At 39.2% G+C, this 27,898-nt stretch overlaps 1 protein-coding gene across 2 annotated transcripts; it reads left to right on the top strand.

The window, feature by feature from the left end:
* The first annotated feature begins 159 nt into the window (after positions 1-159).
* tnksb (tankyrase, TRF1-interacting ankyrin-related ADP-ribose polymerase b) lies at positions 160-27,660 on the top strand. Of its 2 annotated transcripts, XM_073860767.1 has the most exons (28): positions 160-699; positions 3,702-3,920; positions 8,096-8,191; positions 8,481-8,517; positions 8,685-8,760; positions 11,817-11,837; positions 14,568-14,662; positions 16,304-16,370; positions 16,477-16,663; positions 16,754-16,872; positions 16,950-17,041; positions 17,149-17,227; positions 19,267-19,438; positions 19,526-19,605; positions 19,681-19,826; positions 19,903-20,068; positions 20,150-20,369; positions 20,465-20,574; positions 22,353-22,541; positions 24,227-24,464; positions 24,712-24,791; positions 24,877-24,997; positions 25,686-25,783; positions 25,874-25,948; positions 26,055-26,161; positions 26,298-26,483; positions 26,578-26,734; positions 27,217-27,660. In XM_073860767.1, exons 1-28 carry the CDS (start codon positions 213-215, stop codon positions 27,301-27,303), a joined length of 3,807 nt encoding a protein of 1,268 aa, XP_073716868.1. In that variant the 5' UTR covers positions 160-212; the 3' UTR covers positions 27,304-27,660. The 2 variants fall into 2 exon arrangements, with proteins under 2 accessions (XP_073716868.1, XP_073716869.1); XM_073860768.1 differs by lacking the exon at positions 11,817-11,837.
* Positions 27,661-27,898: the final 238 nt, after the last annotated feature.

The raw sequence follows: 27,898 nt of genomic DNA, 5'->3' as shown, positions 1-27,898 counted from the left end.
TTTTATCATGGGAGTGTACAACCAAGTGTACAATATATTTAAATAGATCATGCTTTCGACTCACTTTTCACTCACTATTTATCACTTCTTCAAGTGCACTGTAGTGATGTAGGGAGGGAGCGATTCAGATACTAACCGGAAGTCTTCTCCCCCTAGGCGGAAGTGCAGCAGTTCCAGCTGTTATTGTTGACAGACGGATCTTCGGGGGGAAAATGGCGGTGTCCCGTCGATCCTCTCAGCATCAACAAAGCACCCTGCAACCGTCTCCGCGGAACGTCGCGATCGCCTCTCCGCCTCCCGAATCGCCCTCCGCGATTATTCCAGATTCGGCGAATTTACTGAGCCCATCGGGGACCGGCGCAGCGGAATGCGACGGAGCGACGACAGAGACCGCAGCGGCCTCCGCATCTTCCCCGGACAGGCCCGGCCCAATGACTGCAGCAGCGGCGTCAGCACTCGGCAGCTCCAGCTGCAGCAGCATTAGCTCTAGCGCGACCGCGGGCAGCCAGAGCCCCGGTTCGGGGACGACCAGTCCAGGGGAGGGAGTGTGCGGGGCCGGTGGGGCGTTTAGAGAGCTCTTTGAGGCCTGTCGGAACGGAGACGTGTCGCGGGTGAAGCGACTGGTGGACTCGGTGAATGTGAACGCTAAAGACATGGCCGGACGAAAATCAACCCCGCTCCATTTCGCAGCAGGATTTGTGGTTTTGTATTTTTGACATATTTTGCTAGATTAAGCTCGGTTAGACTTGACTAGATGAGACGAGAATACGTATATAATTTTATTTCACCGCAAATATTTGGTTCCATTATACTATGATTTATTGATATATACATAATAATATATTAAAGTGTATTATATGTGCGTGAAAGTATGCAATGGCAGTATATTAAATACGTTGTTTTTCATTATAAAAATAATTACAGAAAATGTGTATGATATAAAAATATAGAAATAAATTAATAGATTGTGTTATGTAATCTGTCAGATATTGTAAAATTAAGAGGATATTTCTAAAGAAACCCATGAGGAAGATATTGTTTATATAAAATTTTTGACGTGTCACACAATTATCATGTAAAATGAATGATCTCAAAAAAGCTGTAATTTTTTAAAACTAACTATTAGCTGGATTATATCTATAACATCAAAATCTATTTTATTTTGCATTTATATCTGTAATATCAAGTAGGCCTGCATGATGTTGATGGGGCATCGAGGTATTGCGAGTTATTGCGATGTATATTGCGGTACTGTGCACGGTATACTTGATGGCTTCACCTGATGACTTGAAATGCTCTGTTTGAAAGGATTGCATTTTTTGTATAGCTTACAGATTTTTCTCTGTTATTTGAAACCATTCTCTCGTGTCGGGTAACAATGGCAAAGGCATCTGAAATAGTTTCCCTTTTATATAAAAACCTTCTGTGATGTGACAATTGCAGACGTCGATGCCGAAAACGATATATTGTGCAGCACTAATATCCAGTTTGTATGTCCTGTGGTGAGACTCTTTTAATTATGAATTGTACGGACCATAAAATAGGCAGTTTGGATAGAAATACTTTTTAAATGTTATTTAACTCCACAAATTATTTTTCAGCATTAGTAAACAAATTAAGCCTGACCTCATATTAATTATCTAACTAAATACATCGTTTTTAAAAATATGTGCTTAAATATATACCACGTGACTATTTTAAATAACTAGTGACGATAACTAGTCGTCAGTTAATTAAAGTACGTTTACATGTATGCATTTGGCAGTTACCTGGTTTCGAACCCGTGACCTTTTGCGTTGTTAACGCAATGCTCTATCACTGATCTGCCATTCCAGATGTATATTACCTTGTTTCTTTACCTGACTTCAATCAGAGTTATTTTAAATAATATCTTAGCTCATCCTTGCTTTGTAATGCCATTAAATGGTAGTAAAGTGTTAAAGCTCCAAAAAGTACATCCACCTATCATTAAAGAACATTAAAGGTCCATCTAAATTACTAGTGGGTTAATGTCTTCTGAAGCGAAACGATTGATTTATGAAAGAAAACAATAATGTAAGCTTACTTAAAGTGATAGTTTAGTAGAAATTTCTTTGTTCTGATAAGATTTTTTTCCTACGATTGAAGTGAATGGGGCTTGTGATCGGTTTGGTTACAAACATTCCTCAATTTTTTTTCCTTCGTGTTCATCAGAACATAGACATTATTGATGCGCAGGTCGGCGTTTTTCCAACCCGCTGGGTCCCGCTTTTATGAAATATTTGCCCCGCCCTGCACCACTGTATCAATTTTTACAACCCGCCCGCGACCATTAAAGTAGACATACAAGGCATTTGTAATGTAAATAAAAAGAGGCTTTATTTCAGCCTAAAATTGCTTGGAAACAGCCATTAGATTACGTAGCCCTGTAAACTGGCAACAACATACGCGAATGAACCATAGAAACCAGCATGCTCATATTAATATAGAGATAGGATAATGATAAACATTTTCAACATTTACAAAGCAGCGTTTGTATCATCTATTCACAAATTCCCTACCTTAATTTCTCCCGCAGATAGTTTTTAATTCTCCGTTTGGTTTGTTGTTGTGGCTGGCAGCGGGAACTACTTGGCGCTTCCGTGACGTGACGCCAAAGGTTTGGGGATATCAAGTTACGTTGCGCAAGTTACGTTGCCATGTAGGCCTACGTAATTTAACCTTATCAAAGAACCTAATAAAATATGAAAATATATATTCCCAAATATTTAATATATGCTATAGGGAATTAGACGCAACATACATGTTTTTATCATTTGTTTTTAATGATCCGCCCCAACCCGCAATAAAGTTACAATTTCTTTACCCGCCCCAACCCGACCCGCGGGTTACGAGATGACCCGCGCATCACTAATAGACATTTATTTGGGTAGGTAACAACATAAGAGTGAGAAAATGACAGAATTTTCATTATTGGGTGAACTATCCCTTTAATTGATGCGTTGTGTGTGTATACTTTTAAACAGTGTGTTGTAGTCGAGTCCAACTTGAGTCAGAATTAAGACGAACACCAGAGATTGAGTTGGATGTTGACTCGGACTTGACGCTTGATCTCTGGTCTTTTAGACTTGAGTTGGACTCGACTACAACACTGCTTTTAAACATATACAATTCAATTCAAGACACAACGAGATTCAATATTATGTCCTGGTTTTACAGACAAGGCTTAGTTAAAGTCAGGACTAGGCTTGCTAGCATTGCGATAGGTTTTTGTAAATATTTCAAGCTTTGCAAACTATGCGTGTGCGTGTTCATGAGAGAGTTGAGATAACAAAAACTCATCGCCTCACTTGAGAAAACATTTAATAATTGTATCAATTAGGTTTTTGATGAATGGATAAGCTTTTTAGAGCTAAAAATGGGGCACTATTCATTATAAAGCTGAAAATAGCCAGGATATTATTTGATATAACTCAGACTGTGTTCGGCTGAAAGAGGAAAGTCATATACATCTAGGATGGCTTGAGGGTAAGAGAAAAATATTGGCTAATCTATGGTACATCCTTGCAAAACATCCGTTGTTTATAATGTTTAAAATATTACAGTCATGATGATATTGAAGTGAATGTGCAACTTGTAAATAATTAATAGATGTACATTTTTCATTTCATTTGATCTATTGAATTTTTACTCTATTGTCGCATTATGTTTCTCAGGATTTGGAAGGAAGGATGTAGTGGAACATCTCCTGCAGACCGGAGCAAACGTTCACGCACGTGATGACGGCGGTCTCATCCCGCTCCACAACGCCTGCTCATTCGGACACGCCGAGGTCGTGAGCCTTCTGCTGTGTAGCGGTGCCGACCCCAACGCACGAGACAACTGGAACTACACACCTCTGCATGAGGCGGCCATCAAGGGCAAGATAGACGTCTGCATTGGTATGAAATGCTTCTGTCAGGACTTTTCTGTTGTCAAATGGATGCTAAATGTCCTAATGCAATGTGAGCTGTTAAATCTCAAACACAACAGACAAAATAGGGATTATATAGATTAGGAAGCGCAAAATATTCATGTAACAATAGCCTAATGAAAAAGTTTTAGTTATGACACACTACGGCAATGTTCACGATATTTTCTAAAGGCTAAAGGGAGTTTGTATAATGAATCATAATATGATTGTGTGTGTTTGACAGCTCGTGTTGTGAGTCTGTGCTGCTGCAGTATTTGTGGGTTGTGATTGTTTCTTCTTCTGCAGTATTTTCTATTCTGCCCCTGATGTCATGTCGTTCTGCTGAATAAGCAATCTGTGTGTGTGTGTCTGCATAAGAGAGGAAAAACTGACATCTCTGAAAGGTTTAAGTTAGTTGCAAAATGAATAGTTTGCTGTGTTCGTTTTTGCATATTATTTGAAGTCTATACGGGTGATTCTCACGAAAACTTGGTTTTAAAAATGTCAAGCATGAAAATGTAAAAATTGCTTAAATTTACTTTTTTCCCACCAGACATTGAAAAACAAAGTCTGCAGTAAATGGGAACATTAATTTACAAACTTTTACTTATCATTTAACACTTTTTGTAACATAATTAAAAAAAATTGTCCTAAAAAATCTCATTACCGCAACAGTCAGAAAACATCAACACTGACATATTTTCAAAATGACATGACAAACTTGAAAGAACATAATTTGGAGATTCTGAACATGAATTTAAAATCAAAGTATTATGCTTCTATTAATTAAATTAAGATTTAATACGCATCTGTTGCGGTAATGATAATCAAAATGTCGTGTAAGCATTCTGACAAGACAATATTTAGAATTAACTGTAAAAAAATGATCTTACCTGGTAGCCATCTTGAAGTAACTGGTCCATGTGCTTGGTCACTCAAAATCAAACTTTATTAAAATTCTGTATGTGTGCTTAAACTGTTCTCAAAAAGTGTTGCGGAGGATGAGAACATCAGGCATGGACACATCATTTTCCTAATTTTTCTTCATTATTATTATACATGAATATTCAGTAAATATTTTTTCTGTCATCTAAAGTAGTCTAGCAAAACATCCATTTATTTTTTTTCCTTAATTTTTTTGTGTTAATTTGATTAAATTACAACATAACGCATGTTCAAACACAGCCGGACACATTGCGGTAATGAGAATTTCAGCAGAAAATGAGATAAAATTTACAATTATAAATTCTTATGTTGAAATCACACATTGTGCAAGGTAGAACACAGTATTGTGTTAATTCTGATGCTTTTTAATGTTACTATATTACACATTTTAAAGCTAAAATCATTAGTGCCGTGGTGTTTCAATGGTTTCGTGAGAATCACCCATACAGCGATCTTTAGAGAAGCATGATATCTGAAAATATCAGCATCATCATCCGTCAACAGCATGTTGGTGATTTTTTCCTCCCAGATGGCCTGATAGCAGATATTTGTCGTATGACATTTAGGTAGAAACTATCCCTCGATATAACGATAGACACCTACAATGTATGTTTATTTATATATATTTATATATATTTCTCAATCAGGGGGCTGGGTTTCCAATGGGGCCTTAAAGGAATATTCCACTTTCATAAAAAAATCCCGATAATTTACTCACCCCCTACTATTAAAGATGTTTATGTTTTTCTTTGTTCATCGAGAAGAAATTAAGTTTTTTTGAGAAAAACATTCCAGGATTTTTCTTAATTTAATGCATCTTTAACTCCTTCACCGCCAATTATAAGAAGCCGCTTCCCTGCCAATGACAATTATTTCCGGCTTTCTGCAATACCGCTATTGAAATATATATTTACCGAGCCTCTAAGGCAGGGGTGGGGAACCCTGGTCCTGGAGTTCCATTGTCCGGCAGAGTTTTGTTACAAGCCTAATTAAACACACCTGAAAAATCTAATTCAAGTCTTCAGGATTACTTGGAAATGAAATTCAGGTGTGTTTGATTAGGGTTGGAACAAAATCTGCAGGACAGTGGCCCTCCAGGACCCAGGGTTCCCCACTCCTGCTCTAAGGTGTAAAAAAATCTAAGGGCGCACTCACATTATCCAAACCAAACCATGCCCCAGCGCGATTGTCACCCCTTCCTACTCCCCCAGGTGCACGCACTCACACTGTACTTTTTATCGATCCGAGTCCGGGCGCGCTTTCGTCATTAAAATGCGATTGTTTTGAAAAAAGCAGGAAGTAAAGCTCTCTCTTAACACTGGAACCCACCGTAATGAGAAGTCTGTGTTTTTTATTCAGAGTCGTTTGGTGCGCGATTACAGACAGCCTTCTCACATGTCATCATATTGCTTAGTTGATCTGTCACGTGCGCAGCTCGGACATTCACGTAACCCCGCTGCGCGCATCAAAAGGTTTTTACGGCGGCAGATGAAGGTGAGTGGTCGCGCAGCTGACGTCTCCACCTTTTGAATCGCGCTCAGGCGCGAATGCACTCACACCACAGCCTTCCGCGCCTGAGCCCAAGTGAACCGCGCTCCGGCCCACCTCTGCAACCCGGCCGTGGCGCGATTAACCAATCCGCGCCCGGGCGTGGAACAGAGCGATCACACTTGTCAAACAAACCAGGCTTTGGGGGTCAAACGCGCCCGAGCGCGGTTTGGTTTGGATAGTGTGAGTGCGCCCAAAAGTTTAGTTTCATGTGCTCACGCGAAACCTTCATGTGCAGAATTTATTTTTAATTTTTAGTTTCGTGCTAACGTGAATCTATCGCTTGCGCACGTTAATCTTTTCCGATAGTTTCATGTGCGCATGCGAAACTGAACTTTATTTTATTTTTGCTCCATGTCCCCTTAGGGGCTCCTTATATATTAATATATGAGGGTTAAAACTAAGGGCCAATCTCATTTCTCTGTCTTACCCCTTCCCCTTTGTCTTCGTCTTCCCCTTGCCCCTCGAAAGCGAGTAAAGGGGAAAGGCGTAAGACAGATCGTTTGTCTAAAAAATGAGACACCACTCGATTACCATTTGCGTCACCTTCCCTTGCGCTAACTGGCTGCTACGTAAACAGACAAGCATTGACAAACAAAGAAGATGCCGTTGTCTCAGGTTGTGGTATCGATTGCCTGAGCGGAGCTCAACAAATAGCGCATAACTTAGCTGCTAGCTAGCGCCTTAACTAGCGATTCAAAACAAAAATATTACAATTAAAACCGCATGAACATTTTATTAAAAGTATCATAAAACTTGAGTGTCATAATATAATCTCAATTAAATTGCAGAAACTAACGTTACTTTCATTTGTGTGACTTCTTGACAGTTCGACGTTCATCAATAAAACGTCTTGATGCCGGCTCTCCTGAGATATTCCTACGTTCACGTTTACCCCTCTCTTTCAAGTGTGCTCCTTATCACACTTCGTTTCATGGGCTATGTATCCTTACGCCTTGGCCCTAGCCCTTGATCAAACTGAGAATTGAGACACCACTTCGCCTCACATGAACGCGCGAAACCGAGGTGAAGGGGGAAGGGGTAAGACAGAGAAATGAGACGCACCCTAAATATATTTTCAAATTCCAAAATATATTTAATTAAGCTTTACTTTCCACAATATATATATATATATATATATATATATATATATATATATATATATATATATATATATATATATATATATATAATTTTTGGGGGTTTTTTTGGCCAAAGAAATTTCTTTTTTTGCGATATGGGTTTGCATGCAAAACAACCTCTCTAGTGTTAAATGTCCTCCGAGCCATGTACATTACAAGCTCATGTGCATGGAAAAGTCAGCGCTTGAAAGCATTGCGAGCACATTTGCACAAGGAAAAGCCCTCTCTCATGTAAGAAAAGGCAATGGGAGGTGATGTGGGAATGTTAATGTAAAACTATGATGATTATAATAATTTAAAATATTCATGGGCAAACAAGCCAACCATCATCAGGAAGGCTATCGGTATCAGGAATCTGTCTGCCTATCGACAGTATCGTGCATCGGCACAACTAGGATAAAATTTATATTTTGAATGCATTATAAGTCACTTTGGATGTTTGGCAAATGCATAAAATGTATATTTCTATATAAATTCAAAATAAATAAATAACCATTCATCTTTTTTGACTATATTTTGTTTTTAACAGTGTTGCTCCAGCATGGCGCCGATCCAAATATCAGAAACACTGATGGGAAATCGGCTCTGGATCTGGCAGACCCGTCTGCAAAGACTGTTCTCACCGGTGAGCTAGACACATACAGTCATTAAACAAACATCCTGACCACCCTACACATACACACAGATACACTTGGCATCTTAGTCATACACACAGTCTGATATTTATTTATATTAAAGCAAATTGGAGCAGGTTATTAGTCATACTATTTTTGGAACATGTATTATGTTTTTTTTATATTTTCTGTATGCATTACATTTCTTAAAGTCATACAGATGCCTTAAGCTTACATACACACATTTAAATGACATATTATCAGACATTTTGACAAGCTTTGTCTGTCTATAACCTTCAGGTGAATATAAGAAGGATGAACTGTTGGAGGCAGCGAGGTGAGCATATTCTTTTCTTACAAATCATTAAGGAAAATTGGGATTGCCATGATCTGATGATCCTTTTAAATATATCGGAAACCTCTCTGGCTGTCACATTTGCTTATTACGAATGAAACTGTGTGCTGATATTCCTAACAGTGTTTTTGGAAAACCATCTTTCTTAGGAGCGGAAATGAGGAAAAGCTGATGGCTCTTTTGACTCCGCTAAACGTCAACTGTCATGCCAGCGATGGACGCAAGGTGACACAGATCAGATTATTTGCTTTTTTTATCTGCATAGTGTTTTTTTAACAAATCAGGTAATTGTCTTTAATGTGATATTTGATATATCTGGCAAAATGCAGATGCTCAGTGCCTAGTAAGAGTAGGAAGCTCAGTTTGATCCCAAATACAGGATGTAGCATTAGTTTATTCCACTGGTTGTATAAATGATATAGATCTAGGTCAAGTCAATCCTAAATCCCCTTGTTCAATTTTGTTGTCCTGTTTTACCAAGTTTTGTTTTTCAGTCAGCAGCAATAGCCTAGTTTAATCCATAATAAGGTTATGTCTGGACATATGGTTTTTATTTTAACGTCTAGGTTTTAAGAATTTCCCGCTCGCTTGACTGATTTTGGACAGCCTTAATTTTTACATAGACATTACTTGAACTTTGCCCCTGATCTTCATATAGTCATTGGCCAAAGCTTTTGTGATTCGTTTCTTTTTTAGATTATAATCACGAGATTGATATTGATTTTCCCCTCAGATCTTCTGTCATCTTTTATCATTTCAATCCGCTGTCAGGTCACCTTATACTTCAGACCCTCCAGGTTCCTGTATCTCTATAGTAAAGGGTTTATAGAGAGCTGCAAGGATGACGTATTTTTGATGGCCGACCTGAAAGTTAGCTTCACATGGGTTTGGCAAAAATATAAGCTCTGTGATCAACACGAAGTTAATATACTTGCACCATAAAGTTGATCCTTACAAATTAACACAATGTTTATAAATTTTCAAGTATAAATACATTTACAAGAAATAAAAAGCGAACCTTAACGGTAGATTCACACGGGACGTAAGCGTTAACGTTTCCCATTCACTTTTAATGTGTGATGTCATGCGTTGCCGAACTGAATTGTGGATCCGTTGGCGGCGCGTCAGTGCCATTGCTCACGGCAGAAGTTCAAAATTTTGCAACTTTTCAAGTAGCAACGCGTGCGTAAGCCAACCAGATCGCCTTATGCAAATAACCTAGGCAGAGCCAGCCAATTACGTTTATGGAAGATCGGAGCATGTGTTGCGGCCACTGGGATTGGCTGTTGGCCTGTAAACAATAACGCTTTCGCCCTGTGTGAATGTACCGTAAGGTAGAGGTCTACACGAGTCCAAAAATTCCTACCCGAACCCGATCAGACTCGTAAATGTGCTACACTGAACCGACCCGGACCAGTCTGTTGTTTTGAAAAAGCTGGACCCGGAACCGACCCGTCTATTATTTAAAAGCTGGACCCGGATCCGACCCGTACGGGTACCGGGTCTCGGGTCTTCCGTGTAGACCTCTACCGTAAGGGGGTCGCACACTGAACGAGAAGCCCCGCGTCAGGCCATGAATCTAAAAACAGAACACATTATTTTCTATGAATGTACGCACATCGGCGGCAGCTGTCCGCTGTGCCTCAGGACACTTCTCAAATCCCTGTCGCGCCACTTACATAGTTTAAAGGTGCAGTGTGTAATTTTTAGAAGGATCTCTTAACAGAAATGCAAAATAATATACAAAACTATATTTTCAGTGGTGTATAAAGGCCTTTTTTATAATGAACCGTTATGTTTTTATTACATTAGAATGAGGCATTTTATCTACAAACACAGAGGGTCCCCTTACGTGGAAGTCGCCATTTTGGGCCGCCATGTTTCTACAGAAGCCCTTAACGGACAAACTTTTTTACTAAGTTGTCTCCGACCTATAACATGTTTTTCTGGTGGCGGCTACCGTAGCTTCTCTATGCATTTTAAAAGCAAGGGGTGAGCAGTGGACTGACCCGTTGGTTGCAATTCGCAACCTCACCACTGGATGCCACTAAAATTTACACACTGCACCTTTAACATTAATAACATCATATTTGTCCCAAATTGTTAGCAATAAACATTGGCTGCTAACGTTATTTAGCATTATCTGACTAAGCTCGCGCTATTTAATGTGCACTTCCGGTGTACGATACCTCCCGAGTTGTCCTAAATGCTACCCGGCACTTCTCGTCTGGTGCGCTACAAACTAACTATAGCACTCCAACGTCATCGCCACCAAGTGGTCAAAGTTGTTTTTGAAACTCGAGTGTTTTTATTGTCATTTAAAGATATGAATTATCAGAGTATGTTTCACTTTTGATGTGAATAGACATTTTGTCTCCAATTTATATGGATAATTTGATTTCTTCTTGATGTGAATAGACAGTTTTTTTTAAGTTATTTTTTTTGGAATTTTAAGAGGAGAACGTGATCATCAAAGACAGGAAAACAAATCGCATGTGATTGTCACGCGCATCTCGTCAGGCATTTACTACACAGAGCCGTAGTTCACTGACAATTGGGGCAATTTCGCATTAATTATCACGGACGAACCAATAACCTGTTAAAAAAAAACATTGACTTTGGAACAAGAGAACCGGAAATGCCAAAATGCTAACCTGTTTCTGGTTTTGCCTACAAAAATGCCATCCCTGCAACTCTCTAGTAGAATTTTTTGTACTTTAGCCCCCCAGTGTAAATGGTAGTTTTTGTTTTCTTCTTTGAGTGTAGTTTAGTAGATGTCGAATGATGTACTGTAACCTATGCCGTAGTATAGTGATATTCCTATATATCGACCAGGTCAATTAATTTGCTCCAACAAAAGTGTTTTTGTCAAAAAATAAGTTTTTGCGTGGAAGCATTTATGCAATGAACATTGATTGTGTGCTGCATAGTACAGTTTTTGGTATTTTAGCATTGGTATAAGTTTATGAGCACAGAAAATGTTTTGTAGTGAGAAATCAGTTTATTTGATTTAACATGTGTATGTGTTATCCTCTGTCATTTATTGCATATAGATGTTAAAATCCATATTACTGTGACTTTTTATTGTATAATTATTTTTTTTAAGATCGTCCATTGATATGAAGTAGCTAGTTTTCAGTTTTAAAGTAAATGGAACAGAATGTTGTTGATGTTGATTTAGGTAGACTGCAGACGCCAGAGTCGGCTCAGATGGAAAAATGTTAGTTTACAGCTAATTTTTTGTTTTGTTTTGTTTGTTTTTTTGTTCTGGCGACATTCAGTCAACATCACAAAAAATGCTGGTAAGTTTATTTTGTGAAACAGAAAATAGTTTTATTTGGTCTTTCTGTGACTTAATTTTCTTTCCATTTATGAATATATATATATATATTTTTATGTTTGTTTATTTGTCTCTAAAAATCCATCCATATACGCTGGTTCATACTTAAAGCGCACAGAAACCTGCCTTTCCGTCTGCTGGTCACAATCCATCAATCAACCAATAGTGCCGCTAACATTTGGTTGACTTCTGCAGGTTCTGAAAACCAAGGCTTTCATTGACCTCTTGAATAATTTTTTTGTAACTTGTATACTTTTACAGTATTTCTCTAAATCTTCTGCCTTTGCTAGATCTGCACCATGTCTCCACCTCTAAACCACACATCCACATATCATCTCTTACTCTTTTGATTTTGTTTGTTTGATTTGTTGTGATCAGCACGCATGCTATCCGAGATGCTGGAATGCCACGTTTACCTCCTGATTTTTTTCTGATTGTTCAGATCCATTCTGTATAGGTCACACTGTGTCCATTGCTTGTGCTATGCTCGTCTTAAGCTACGTTTACACGACAACGATGTAGTAAAAAAATATAGTAAAGTTTATATTTGGGTTTTTGAAAAATTTCACATGCACGTGACGGCGCTGTGTAAAAAAGATCTATGTGCGTTTACTTTAGACGGATCCGCAAAAACAACTAAACGCGTTGCATTATGCATGGCAAGCCAGTAGATGGCGATGTTACTTTGTAAAGAAACACTACACGTCGGCACACATACACGCTTTTCTACAGAGCGATAAATCCAAACAATCACGATGGCAAAAGCATCAAGCAGTTTAGTTAAGATGGACGATGAGGTTGGTTTTTTACTACAAGGGACCCTGGACTATAAAGCGACCAAATTTTTTAAACTTCTTTGGAGTAGGGTTGATAAACTCAGTTTCTGCCATTGTTGTTTTGGTTATATTCGCACATGCCTGTAGACTGAAATTAAACATCTGTATGACGTCTTTTTGTAGTTTGTGCAGAAATGTTGTTTAAAAAAAATGCACTTAAAAACTTGTCATCAAACGTTCGCATTTATAGGACCCCAACGCCATTGTCTTGAAAACGAACAACCAAAACGCATAAAAACTTTTCCTGTTTCGGTTAAAACGTTGTCGTGTAAACGACCTCTTAATTTAGATAAACACGAATGTTATCTTTCCATGTTGCATTAAATATTATTATTATTCTATGTAAAATGCGTCATACTGTGGGCTAGTATAAGATTTACATCACTAAACCGTTACATTCAGATTGGTTATGCTGATTGTTTTGCTGTGGGTTTGCTGTTGTCCAGCCTGTTAAGAGCATGTCACTTTATGGCTCACTGCATGAACTGGAACTTAGATTTCTGTAAGTTATTGGTTTAAAAGTCACCCCCCTTTTTAATCTAGCATCTTTTTATGATGGTATCATCAGTTGTTTGACGATATAGTTAGGCAGGTCTAGTCGCATCAGAAACATGCAAATACACGGCATGAACAACTTTTCAGGCCGGTGGTGAAACTTGTTTTTGAAACTCGAGTTTTTTTGTTGTCATTTAAAGATATGAATGATCAGAGTATGTTTCACTTTTGATGTGAATAGACATTGTGTCTGCCATTTATATTGATAATTTGATTTATTCTTGAAGTAAATAGACAGTTTTTTAAGTTATCATTTTCTGGAATGTTAAGAGGAGAACATGATCGTCAAAGACAGGAAAACAAACTCTGGTCCCCCGAATGCGCATTTGTGCTGTGTGTCAGACCGCTGCCAACTAAAGCGTAGAGTATAGTTTGTTTTTTACGTGGTAGCGGATGTGCACGCACAGTCGAACGACCAGCCTTGCAAATCATTCGTTTGACTTGTACATAGACGGATTTTTGCAGCCAATACCAAATACCGATTTCTTGTCGTCATGATTGGCCGATACCAATGCCCAATACTGATTCTTCAAGCTGATATGCAAGCTCTTTGGTTACTGTTAAATTTTTTTTAGATAAAGTAATAGCAAATATGTTGCCTTTGTAATACTACTTGCAGTAATTAGGTAGCCTGTAATATTCAAAATAAATAAGCACATAATATTCCTTCTACAAAGAGCAATTTAATATGCCTTTAAAAAGGCTTACGTCTGTTAAAAGTAATGAAAATAAAACACTGTACAGTCTTCAGTATATGAATTAAACATACATGCATTTGTATAAAGTACAACAGTTCTTCAATGATGAGCAGAGAGTGATTTTATTGACAAATTAATTGGGTTACTGTAGATTTAAGACGTGAGAGTGATTGCTCTGTACTCGTGCCTTGAATTACATAAATTGTGAAGACGCGCGAGGTATCTCTCTATGAAGGCAAAGAAAGAAATCCAAATTTGCATGTCGCACATAAGCAACATGTTGTAAAAATGCTCGCACTGCATAAAAATGCTCTCCAATTGCGTCCGCATTCAAGGGCCCTATGATGACAAAATTAAACGGAAAGATCGGCTTCAACCTCTTTAATTTTTGGGGACCTCTGTACTGGAACTATAGTTATATTACACAGAGCACAAGTAAAACCAGAATCTAGTTTTAACACGTATCGTGATCCGAATGGGTTTAAATGGGTGCGTTTGATTTAAGGAGCTATATTTTGATCAGTGATTTTCTTAAATTTGTTTTAATTCTTAAATTAATCATGTTTGAATGTGTCATTCATGTTTTTCTGTCTTTTTTCGCAGTCGACCCCTCTTCATTTGGCTGCCGGCTATAATCGTGTTCGTATAGTGCAGTTACTGCTGCAGTACGGAGCTGATGTACATGCAAAAGACAAAGGGTGAGCAACACATACGACTTCTTACTGTAAATTTTCTGTTTGTAAATCAGCTAGCTGCAATGTTGGGGAAAGTTACTTTTAAAAGTAATGCATTAGAATATTAAGTTACTCCCCAAAAAAGTGACTACGTTACTTAGTTACTTTTCATGGAAAGTAATGCTTACATTACTTTTAAGTTACTTTTTTTCTTACTTGGCTGAGGCTTGATCTCTTTCAGGCCTTGCAGGCGTTTTTTATGATTGCAAAAATGTCAAGCTCTGGCCTCCCATCTCCGTTACCGTTCTGTGCTAAGACGACAGAAAATTAAAAGTTGTGATTTTCTTGCCGATATGGCTAGGAACTATACTCTCAATCTGGCGTAATGATCAAGGACTTTGCTGCCGTAACATGGCTGCAGGAGGCGCAATGATTTTACACAGTGCCTTGGTAACTTTCTATAGCATGTCAAGCTCTGGCCTGCCATCTCCGTTTCTGACTCAAACTGTTCCCGCTTAGGTGCACAGCATGTGTAATTTTACGTTAAAGGGACATTCCACTTTATTTTTAAAATATGCTACGCTAAAAAATAACCAAAGAGTTTTGACTTTCTTCCTATTTAAAGCTTGACTCTTCTGTGGTTACGTTGTGTGCTGGGACGACGGAAAATTAAAAGTTGTGATTTTCTTTCCGATATGGCTGGGAACTGTACTCTCATTCTGGCGTAATGATCGAGGACTTTGCTGCCGTAACATGGCTGCAGGAGGCGCAATGATTTTACACAGTGCCTTGGTAAACTTTTAATAGCAAGCCATGTTGCGGCAGCAAAGTCGTCGATTATTGCGCCACAATGGGGGTGTAGTTCCTAGTCATGTCTGCCCAAGGTCACAGCTTTTGATTTTCCGTCAGTCTTTGTACACTGTGTAACTGCATAAGAGTCACGTTTTATATATGAAAAATATCGAAACTTTGGTTGTTTTTGCGCGGTGCTAATGGTCTAGTCGGATTTAGTGGATTGTGCTGAGCTATGCTGGGGGTGCTGCCGCCGGACCTGGAGATTGACTGAATGGATTCCAAGGCTGTAGAAATCGGATGTTTAACTCTAGGGGAGCTGAACAATTACCTTTTTTTTTTTTAAGTGGAGTGTTACTTTAATATGAGCCGTTTTTATCTACATACATCGCAGTTCCCTTTACGTGGAAGTCGCCATTTTCTTAACGGACAAACTGCTCTATTGAGCGCATTATGTCGCTACATTGTCTCAGGCTATAACGTGTTTGTCCTGCGCCGGTTACCGTAGCTTCTCTATGCGTTTCGAAAAGAAGGGGTTAGCCGTGGACTGAGCCGTTGGTTGCAATATACAATTTCACCGCTAGATACAGCTAAAAATCTACACAATGGACCTTTAATTGATTTAGGTACCAAAAAAATGTATTCCTTTAGATTTAATTGTAGTTGTTAAACAAGGCATAAATAAATTGTTGTTGTGGATCAACATGGCAAACATAGTTTTTTTTAAATGTACCCACACATATTATATAGAAAGTACTGTTTTAATGATAAAGCAGTAGGTACTTCATCAAAGTCAGTACGTACTGTAACACTACACGATTTTGGATGCAGCTTATGATATTTTAATGATCTTTTTCTCTTTTTTTGTTTCAGGGGTCTTGTTCCTCTTCATAACGCTTGCTCTTATGGTCACTATGAGGTCACAGAGCTCCTGTTGAAGGTGAACAACTTTTTAGCCAGTATTTGCTTTTTAAGAACACCATGATATTTATGATTTTAACAACCATTATATATTATTGATTATTTTCTCTATGATTTGCTCTCAGCACGGGGCGTGTGTTAACGCTATGGACCTATGGCAGTTCACCCCTCTCCACGAGGCAGCCAGTAAAAATCGAGTGGAGGTGTGTTCACTCCTGCTGGCTCACGGCGCAGATCCCACACTGCTTAACTGTCACGGCAAAAGTGCCGTGGACGTGGCTCCCACACCTGAACTCAAAGAGAGACTCACCTGTACGTGCCACACATAGCGCTCGCATCGTATCTGTCGACACGTCGGTTCGCATTTTCGTGTTTGACCTTTCGTGCTTTTCTATCAACCAGATGAGTTCAAAGGTCACACGCTGTTGCAAGCTGCCCGGGAAGCGGACATGGCGAAGGTCAAGAAGACCACGCAGGAGATCATCAGTTTTAAACACCCTCACTCGCACGACTCTGCTCTGGTGAGCGCAATGCAAAATTTGTTGTGTTTAAAAATTGCAAAGTATTGAATTTTTAATGATGCTCTGTGTTTTGGTAGCACTGCGCGGTGGCCTCTCCTCATCCCAAACGCAAGCAGGTCACAGAGATGCTGCTGAGGAAAAGCGCAAACATTCATGAGAAGAACAAAGAGTGAGTGCTTGTTTCATCGGGATGTTAACATACAGAATAGAGCCGGGGGTTATTCAGAATGTTCCCCCCTCCTATCATCCATCTGACTTTCCTCTATCTCTTTTTAGCTTCATGACTCCATTTCACGTAGCGGCCGAGCGGGGTCACAATGACGTGCTGGAAGTCCTGCAGAAACATGGAGCAAAGGTACCAGCAGCAGCGTTACTACATTATAAGAGCCCACAAAACTACCTTGTATGTTTCACTTAAAGCTCACATAACACACGCTGTTTCTGCTTATCTCATGTTAATCTTGAGTACATATAGAGTAATATTGCATCCTTCATATTGCCAAAGAGTCTTGAGTTTTATCAGATTCATAAAAGACAGATTAGCTTTACAGATATTTTCTGAATAAGCCAGAGCTCCTGGAGGCGCGACCGAGTCACTCACAAAACGTTATCCCACTACCTCTGGATAACTAATGATTCACTACATGTTCGTTTTGTTTACATTATATGCACTTACGTATAGGGCTGTTACAATAATTAAATAATCGTCTCATCGTGATTGTTTGACCTCATCGCGATGATTTCAGATCACCGCAATGATTGCACATCTCTCTAAAAAACACAAGGGGGAGCTGCAGCGCCTGTAAAAACGGGACCGTATCTGATGGCGCTCCTTAACTGACAGTAGTCAGTTTATTTTGATTTGCATTTTTATTTTTCAGACCCTTTATTGTGTTTATTTCTTATTTCTTCTTTTCAGTTTTTGAAAGATATATTTATTAAATTATTACTTTTAAATATGTGTTACGTGTATTAATATTTACTGCAAGGTAAACCTTGCAAAATATTTAATTTAAATAAATCACAACAATGTGTACAAATTATTTCATGAGCCCTAAACAGGCAATTAATAATCATAATCGCCACAATTTCTTAGATAATTAACCATCAGCCAAATTTCGTAATCATGACAGCCCTACTTGCGTACCAACTGCCAACAAACACAGACATTTGATGCAGTTTTACTTACCACCTGCGACTCATGACTCGGTTGGCATCGCCCCATTTCAACGAAATCCAGCATTAAAGGAACACGCAGACATTTGGGGACTTTAGCTTATTAACCGTATTCCCCAGAGTTAGATATGTCCATACATACCTTTTTCATCTCCGTGCGTGCCTAAACTCTGTTAGATGCACCCACCACTAGCCTAGCTTAGCACAAAAACTGGAAGAAAATGGCTCCAGCTAGCATAAGTAACAAAATAACGCCAACATTTTCCTATTTATGTGTTGTGATTTGTATAGTAGTCACAGCGTGTAAAGATAACAAGGTCAAATGAGACACAGACATCTTTTAACCGTATGCATACTGGGAATTATATTCTCAGAAGGCACTGCTACTTGGGTGGAGTGATTAGCGCAACTTTGTGCAAACTCTCTGCTCCTCATCATGGGGTGTCTCAGGTGCTGTAAGCAAATCACTGCGCCCAAGTAGCAGCGCTTCGCCTTCTGAGAATATAGTTACAAATCACAACATATTAATAGGAAAATTGGCATTATTTTGTGACTTATTGGGAGCAGTATGATAGCTGAAACCATTTACTTTCAGTCTTTGTGCTAAGCTAGGCTAGCCATGGATGCGTCAGAGTTACGGGATGCACGGAAATGTAAACGGTATGAATGGACTTATCTAACTCTGGGGGATACGTGAATAAGCTAAAGTCCCAAAAAGTTGGCGTGTTCCTTTAAACAAATACACGCAAAACTCTGCTGCTACCCTGGATAAGCAAACTATATCCATTGTTTCCGTAAGGCTGGGAAAGCTAAACAAGCTTAAATTTCCCCCACATACAACAACACGCTTCTTTGGTGATGTCAATTTTTGTGTCAGCTCTTGGTTGGTGTGTGCGTGCGCTATTCCGGTTAAAGTGCCCATATAAGGACTTCCACTGTACTTCCTGCACTGAAATTGTCCATAAAAGAAATAAAGCCAGACTGCTACATATGGATCTTTCATGTTTAAAAATATTTGTACAAACACTGGCGAAGTGCATTCTGCTGAGAAATACTACATCCTACTGCTTTTTTGGCACTTTTCCTATGTTTAGCAACTCTTAAACAGTGTTAATAAGTCAGAACGCATGAAATAGCTTTAAACCCGACATTTAAATCACTATGTTTTAAACTTGTAAGCACTTCTGTTGCAGTTTTTAACCTTGTGTATTTGTGCAGGTGAATGCTGCTGACACTTTGGGACAGACTGCTCTGCACCGGGCGGCTCTCGCCGGTCACATCCAGACGTGCCGACTGTTGCTGAGTTACGGGGCCGACCCGTCAATCATTTCGCTACAAGGCTTCACTGCCTCACAGATGGGCAATGAAGCTGTTCAACAGATACTCAATGGTAGTATTATATGCTTCTTTTCTCCATTTAACAGATTAATTATCAGCCTTTAAAAGCCGAGTAAACATGTTGTATGTATTTCTCCAGAGAACATTCCTCCACGTAATTCCGATGTGGATTACCGATTTCTTGAGGCGGCTAAAGCCGGAGACCTTGACACGGTGAAGGTAAATAATGAACAGTATGTGTGAGTCAGTGTGTCCTTACATGGATATTTATGTTGTTCATGCAATCTATTGTAGCAACTGTGCTCCCCTCAAAACGTGAACTGTCGTGATCTTGAAGGCCGGCACTCCACCCCACTGCACTTTGCTGCGGGATACAACCGTGTGGCCGTAGTGGAATACCTGCTGCATCATGGGGCTGACGTTCATGCCAAAGATAAAGGGTACGAACTTGTGCCTTCTTAACACTTTTTTTGAAAATCTTCATGATCCATAATGACTCTTTTTTTTTTTCTTCAGGGGTCTCGTTCCTTTGCACAACGCTTGTTCGTATGGGCACTACGAGGTGGCCGAGCTGCTGGTGAGACATGGAGCATCAGTGAACGTAGCAGACCTTTGGAAGTTCACACCACTGCACGAGGCGGCAGCAAAGGGCAAATACGAGATCTGTAAACTACTGCTGAAGGTAAAAAAATGTCTCACCTGAAGAAATCCTAGTTGTATTTCAATAATATGTTAACCGCCTTGCAATGATGTCTCGCTGAAGCATGGGGCGGACCCATCCAAGAAGAACCGTGATGGTAACATGGCTTTGGACATGGTGAAGGACGGAGACACAGACATACAGGACCTGCTGCGTGGAGATGCCGCCCTCCTTGATGCCGCCAAGAAAGGCTGTCTGGCCCGCGTGCAGAAACTCTGCAGCCCGGAGAACATCAACTGCAGAGACACGCAGGGCAGGAACTCAACCCCACTGCACCTGGCTGGTAACGCATCACATAAAAACATTTCTACTTCTACGTAAAGCTAAAAAATTATCTTGTTCTTCTATTGTTTGATGCATTTGTTGTTCTTTTATCAGCTGGCTACAATAACCTGGAGGTGGCAGAGTATCTCCTGGAGCATGGAGCAGATGTTAATGCTCAAGATAAAGGAGGTTTAATTCCTCTGCATAATGCCGCTTCATATGGGGTGAGAAATTACTCAAGTTCTTAGGTGCCGCTTGCACAACAACATTTTGAGCCAAAAACAGGACATTTTTGTATGCGTTTTTGGGATGGGCACGAGTACTCGATTGCTTGGGTACTCAAACGTGGCATCGATGATTGATCACAAAAAACGCAGCTATTCTTTAGAGGTTTCTGTAAAAACATTTTTTTTTTACAATTTTATGTATTTTTAATTTTTTTGTCATATTCTCTTTAAAATTACGTTTTGAGTGTTTTTTTTATAAAAATATTTTCATTTTCATCATGACACGCACGCCCCGCCCCTCTGATTGCCACGCCACTAATTAATCAAGTACTTGTTTTTCAGACCTATGAATTAATCAAAATGAAAAAATTACATGCATGCGCATCCCTAATGCGTTTACACGACAATGGTGTTTTACGGTCCTGAAAATGCATGTCATTGAAAACAATGTTGTTTCCATGTAATTAAAAAAAAGGCAAATGGGTGAGAACCGTGATGTCATGCGCATGATTATTATTGATGCGCGGGTCAGGGTTTTTTACAACCCACGGAAAAATGAATTTTTTTATGAAATATGTGGCCCACCCTGCACCAGTGTATTTATTTTTACAACCCAGCTTGGCACATTCGTGACGTGCGGCCAAATGTTTAGGACATCAAGTTACGTTGCTACGTAGACCCTACATATTTTAACCGTATCAAAGAACATAATAAAATCTGAAAATATATTTTTCCAAATACTTAATATAGGCTATAGGGAAATGCACGCAACATGCATGTTTTTTTATTTTGTATTTAATGACCCGCCACACAAATAAAGTGACAATTTCTTTACCCGACCTGCGGGTTATGAGTAAATCGCATCGCGTGATTCATTTAAATACTCTCCTCACATAAATTAAGCGTCTTAAAGGGAAACACCTACAAATGCATATATACAGTAGTGTCAGTCGGAAAAACGACTGGGTCCATGCCTTTTCAGCACTAATTATTCAATGTGTGTCTTTAGTAAATCCTGGAAGTAGTTTTCGTTATGACAAAGAGGCACAAGCTGTTTGTAAATCCGTTTATTAACGCTTCTCCGACAAAGTTAACAAAATTTTGTCACTTTTACAGTCCAGGGTCCATTGTAGTTACAAACCTACCTCATTGTTCGCCCAATCAAAACATCTTGATGCTTTTGCTACTTTAATTGTTTGTATTTATCACTCCGAAAAAAAATGCATATGTGCGCAGGTCTGTAGTGTTTCTTTACAAAGTAATATCGCCATCTACTGGCCTGGCACACATAATACGGTATTTTTGTCATTTTTGCGGATCTATGTAAACACTGATTGTTAAGAAAACGTTTTCATGTGTACGTAAAGTTTATCGAAAATGCAAATGAGAAACTTGTCAGTTTTTTACTCTTTCGCTTTCATGAAAATGTAGCTTTAGACTTTGTGTGTTAGTGTTGATATTGAATAATCTTGGGTTTGTTTGTGTTTGAGCCTTTCAATATTTCTCAAATATTATGCTGCAAAATTATTTTAAAGATGAAAGTTGTTTTCCACATATATATATATATATATGTCTGTAAAGGTGTACAGGACAAATGTCCACTATCACCTGCTTAGTAAAATTTTTTCAAAATAGCTTGGCTGATATTTAAAGATTTACTATTAGTGAATAAGCAGTTGTATCCATTCCTGAACAGCAGTATGTTGACATACACATATAATGACTTCAACATTGTCTATAATCTCTCTGTATTCTCTTTCTTACACTTTGTCCAGCATGTGGATATCGCCGCCCTGTTGATCAAGTTCAACACTTGCGTAAATGCGACAGATAAATGGGCATTCACTCCTCTGCATGAGGCTGCGCAGAAGGGACGGACGCAGCTGTGTGCGTTGCTGCTGGCGCACGGCGCTGATCCGACCATGAAGAACCAGGAGGGGCAGACGGCTCTGGATCTGGCCACGGTACAAAATCCAATCTTTACAAAAAACTGCTCAATAAAAAAGTTTGATTATAAAACATTGACAACATTTTTTACATTGTTTTATTCATTTAAAACAACAAGAAACCAAATATATATTACATTTAATATAAATAAAATAACTTTCATAATTTAACATTTCTGAATGAAATTAAAGGAACAGTATGTAAGAAATGAATATCAATTAATCATAAAATGGCCCTGATATGTCACTAGACATTAAGAAATCATTTTCATCTTAAAAACTGATCTCACTGATAACAGTGGTCTGGGCAGGATATTGTAGGGCCCTACAAAATCCGTTTTATTTTTTCCCAAATTCCGTTTTTCCGTTTTAATTTTTGCAAATTCCGTTTTATCCGTTTTCATTTTGGCAATTATATTTTTTACCCTTTACTTTTATTTAAGTCATAAAAAGAGTGTGCCTTTAATGTTAATGATTAAAATGTAAATGATTTGGGGAAAAACTGGATAACAGGATTACTTAATGACTATAAAAGATGCATTTACACACGCACATACACGCGCGCGCGCACACACACACCACTTAATTCAATGCATTGTTTAGTGTTGTTGCAGGAGGCTACAACAAGGTGTCAAAGCAGTGGTGCCTTCAGAAGTGCCTTAAACACATCAATCCAGCGAAACGCGATCCATATTTTATACACAATCGTTTAATATGCATATAACTTTACAAACACACACAGGATAGTGATCTGACTTAGGACAGCATGAGCACGCAGCTCTTTGCAAGTGCGAGCGAAAGAGAGACAGAGAGCGGCGCCATGATGCAGATGATTATATTTTAAATGCGAGGGATAGTTAGTTTGCCTCAGCTCGCTTGAAATGCATAAAACTGAACAAATACATGAGGATTTGTGTTCGCACTTCGGACAGATGCGTGAGCGCGTGCACGTGAGAGAGGTACAGTGAGACAGACGTGGATGAGAGAGTGCATGTATCTTTGCGCTCACCGTGAACAGAGTGTTGACAAAACTTCCAAAATAACAATTCTCCGGTCACATAAAAGTCATGTGAGACCTGCTCGGAACTAAGTGCTTAGCGTCGAATTTCTTAATTTTTTTCGATGACGAAAGCAGAGTCGTGGAGAGCAGCTTCGCCATGGTTTCAGTGTTTTGAAGGGGGTCTGAAACGACGGGAGTGGGCGTGTCGCCCAGATTTACTTCCCCCGGTCTGCATTTCCCCCAGACACACGTTCGTCTCCCACACAAAAACATACTTTTATTCAAAATATGTAAAATTCCGCAAAATTCCGCGTTAATACTAGATTCCGTGTTAATTAGCCAATTCCGCGATTCCGTCCGCGATTCCGTGATCGCGGAAATTATAGGGCCCTAATATTGTCATTTAAAAAGTGGAGTTGCAGCCCTCAACTGATGTTTATGTTGTCATTTTGTGTATTGGCCACCAGTTGTGTGATTGCAGTACCAGTTTTAGCCACAAGTTTTGTGATTGCAATACCAGTTTTGGCCACAATCCTACATACTGTTCCTTTAACCTAGGAATGTTGGGATTTGATTGCTTCATAAAGTTCAGCTGTGGTGTCATTGGTTAATGATTTTGCCAGTCATGGTGACATCACCAAAAAAGAGAAAAGATTTTGGTCTTGTCGCAGTTAATAAATCAACGGTTATTGATCTTTGACAGGCCGATGACATCCGCGCTTTGCTGATGGATGCGATGCCACCTGACGCTCTGCCCAGCTGTTTCAAACCCCAGGCCACTGTACTCAGTGCCACACTGATATCACCTGCATCCACTCCCTCCTGCCTCTCCGCCGCTTCAAGCATCGATAACTTGGCGGGGCCGCTCTGTGACGGGGCCAGTGGAGGAGCCACAGGACCTGCTGATGGAGCCTCTGGAAATGAGAGGAAGGAAGGAGATGGTGAGACACAGATGACGATGTAGACAGACTGAGAATTGATATAAGCCAGTGAAGGGACATACATTAGTATTTTATCACAATGCAACATGCAAATCATTGTATAGACAATGTAATGTATAATGTATGGTTGCAGACAAAATCCATTTTTTTATTTTACTTAAAGCACACTGTAGCTATATATGCTATTTGTCTCCTTGTTCTCTAGTAAATGTATTTGTTAGTATCTAAAAGCATTTTTGTATCCTAGCTGTCCTGGATATGAACATCTCGCAATTCCTGAAGAGCTTAGGTCTCGAGCATCTCCGGGACATCTTCGAGAGAGAACAGGTGAGTGCAGGATGATCTGGACATCATCTGGCATTGTATTTACATGTGTCCTTAAGTATGTAATGGCATTTCTGTCCTCCATTAGATCACCCTGGACGTATTGGCTGATATGGGCCACGAGGAGCTCAAGGAGATCGGGATCAATGCTTACGGGCATCGTCATAAACTTATCAAAGGCATCGAGAGGCTCCTGGGAGGACAGCAGGGTGCAAATCAACCCCTCACACACACACACATTCATCTCATTCAACATCTCCTTTATGTATTGATTGATATTTGCTATGGCTGTAGTAACTAATAGTGGCGGCTCGTGACTGCTCTTCCGAGGGACGCAAATTCAAAATATGTGTTTTGCTCGTGCAAGTGTTTGTTGCGTCATGTGCATCACGTGTCTTGTCAAAATAAGTGCCTGATGCACACGCGTCAAAACCGTTTATGAGAAAAGAGACGCTCACGTTCATAAAATACACGCAAGACGCTCCCTTAACAGTAAACTGTGATTATGCATGAGATTATGTGAGTATCTGACAAACGCAAGATTCTTTTTTATCATAAACCCTTTAGACGCGTCTGCAGCAGGCACTTATTTTTTGACAAGATGCACATAGGTTCACACGACGCGCTGAACACATATTTTAAAATGATGAACCACACACATGACGAGCTAAATACATGTTGTGACAAACTTCGCATGGTGTGCCCTCGAAAAAAGAAGTCACCGGCCGCCACTGTTAACTTATCAAAAGACATTAACAGAATTATTGATCACTGGCGTGAGGAACTTAGGCGATGGTGATGCGACTTCACCGAATACCCACAAGAAGTGCAATAGCAAAAGAAAATACCTACATGTATAAAAATATGTTTAGTAAAGTTTGGTCTTTAATCCTACAGGTGCAAATCCATACCTGACGTTCCACTGCACCAATCAGGGCACAGTTTTGATCGATCTGGCCGTGGATGATAAGGAGTTTCAGTCTGTCGAGGAGGAGGTAAACGTGAACTCATTCAGCTCTTCTTTAATTTGGACCGTACAGTTTTTGGTTCAGCTGTATCGATGGATCTTGTTTTTGTGCACACAGATGCAGAGCACAATTCGAGAGCACAGGGATGGAGGAAACGCGGGTGGCGTTTTCAGTCGATACAATATCATCAAGGTAAATCACACCTGATCACAAGCATCTCATTGACCTGTGGCATGGCATGTTTATTATAAAATATCTTGAATATGAGTATGAACCGAGACTTTCCGTGTGCACATAGATCCAGAAAGTGGTGAATAAGAAACTGAGAGAGAGATATACACACAGACAGAAAGAGATTGCGGATGAAAATCACAACCATCACAACGAACGCATGCTGTTTCACGGTAAACTTCATAACATACATCTGATAAATAACATGACAGTTTCTTTTCTGTATGTTTACTTAAGATTAAATTGCTAATATTGCCATTAAACATCATATCAATATGTAAACACTCTTGTTTTGTGTTCTGTTTCACGGATCTCCATTTATCAATGCCATCATCCACAAAGGATTTGATGAGCGTCATGCTTATATTGGTGGCATGTTTGGAGCCGGTATATATTTCGCAGAGAATTCCTCTAAAAGCAACCAGTATGTTTATGGAATCGGGGGAGGGACCGGATGCCCCACCCACAAAGACCGATCCTGTTACCTTTGCCAGAGGTAAACGCGCACCTTCTGCCCATTCAACAGTAATATAAACTTGTTAAAGTGGATGGTTTTACATACGGTACTGTTGTGTGTTTGTTTTACACAGGCAGATGTTGTTCTGTCGTGTAACGCTGGGAAAGTCATTCCTGCAGTTTAGTGCCATGAAGATGGCCCACGCTCCACCTGGACATCACTCTGTGATCGGCCGTCCCAGTGTCAATGGCCTGGCCTACGCTGAGTATGTGATTTATCGTGGAGAACAGGTGAATTACTGTCATTTGAAAGACATTTATGCATCATCATATAGTCAGATTATACACATATTTACTATTTATTTTACATTGTTAAATATAGGATTTCGCGGAGTCATTTTATTTATTTATATGTTATATATATTTTATATATCACAATTAATTCTTTGACAGCCCTAATACAAATAAAAATTGCTTTTTTTAAAATTTGTATAATTCTGCATTTTATATTGAAATTTTTTAGTTTAGCGCAAGTCAATTACATTCAAAGTCAATGCAAAGATGCGAATACATGACAGGATGCAAATGTAGCAAATTGGACGAAGCATTTGCTGCAAACATGCAATATTCGCCTCAATTGCATCTTTCATGAATGTCAACTTCAGTGAGAAATTTGCATGATGCATTGTTCTGCAAGCCACTTAGCAAAGAGCTCATTGACATTAAAGTGAAGTGTAACGTGTGTAATGTTTTTGTTCATTGTTGTTTTTTAGGCCTACCCAGAATATCTTATTACTTACCAGATCCTGAAGCCGGACAGCACGCCTCAGTCCTCCACAGGAGCAGAACAGAAGTCATAGTCAACACACTGTGTTTCTACACTCGATCACTCACTCACTCACTTGCTCGCTCACTCACTCACTCTTTCTCACTCTGTTGTTGCACAAAGGAAATGTGAACTTTACCATTTACCCACGTCTTACCCATGGAATTCCCATGTATGAATTATGAATTTGCACTTTTAAAAACAAGTTACTTAAGTTATTTGAAAATAGTTGCAATTGTGAGGTTTAATGTACAGGTAGTATAAAGCAAACATGTAAAACTGACTGTGTTTAACTATGCTGTTTGAGTTGTATTTTAATGGAACTTTTTTTGTTTGGAGTCTGGTAATTTCTTTTAAATAAATCTCATCAGAACGAGACTCACTCATACAACTTTTGTTTGTTCATTTATTTATTTAGTGTCTATATATTTGTAAATTTTTTTGGGCAAAATGTCATAGGTGATATGGATCTGAAAACATATTGACACTGCAAATAGTGATTACAAGACTGCTTGTCTATATGTAAAAAGATATTGTTGACAGACATGTATCAATAACTAATTTCACCAGGTAGGAGTAAACAGTATCATCCAGTATATAATAAATAATATATTTCGACCTATCCTTCC

The sequence above is a fragment of the Misgurnus anguillicaudatus genome, chromosome 22 (assembly GCF_027580225.2).
Source record: "Misgurnus anguillicaudatus chromosome 22, ASM2758022v2, whole genome shotgun sequence".
NCBI lineage: Eukaryota > Metazoa > Chordata > Actinopteri > Cypriniformes > Cobitidae > Misgurnus > Misgurnus anguillicaudatus.
The sequence above is the reverse complement of the archived record's forward strand: the minus strand, read 5'-3'. Positions and strand labels throughout refer to the sequence as shown.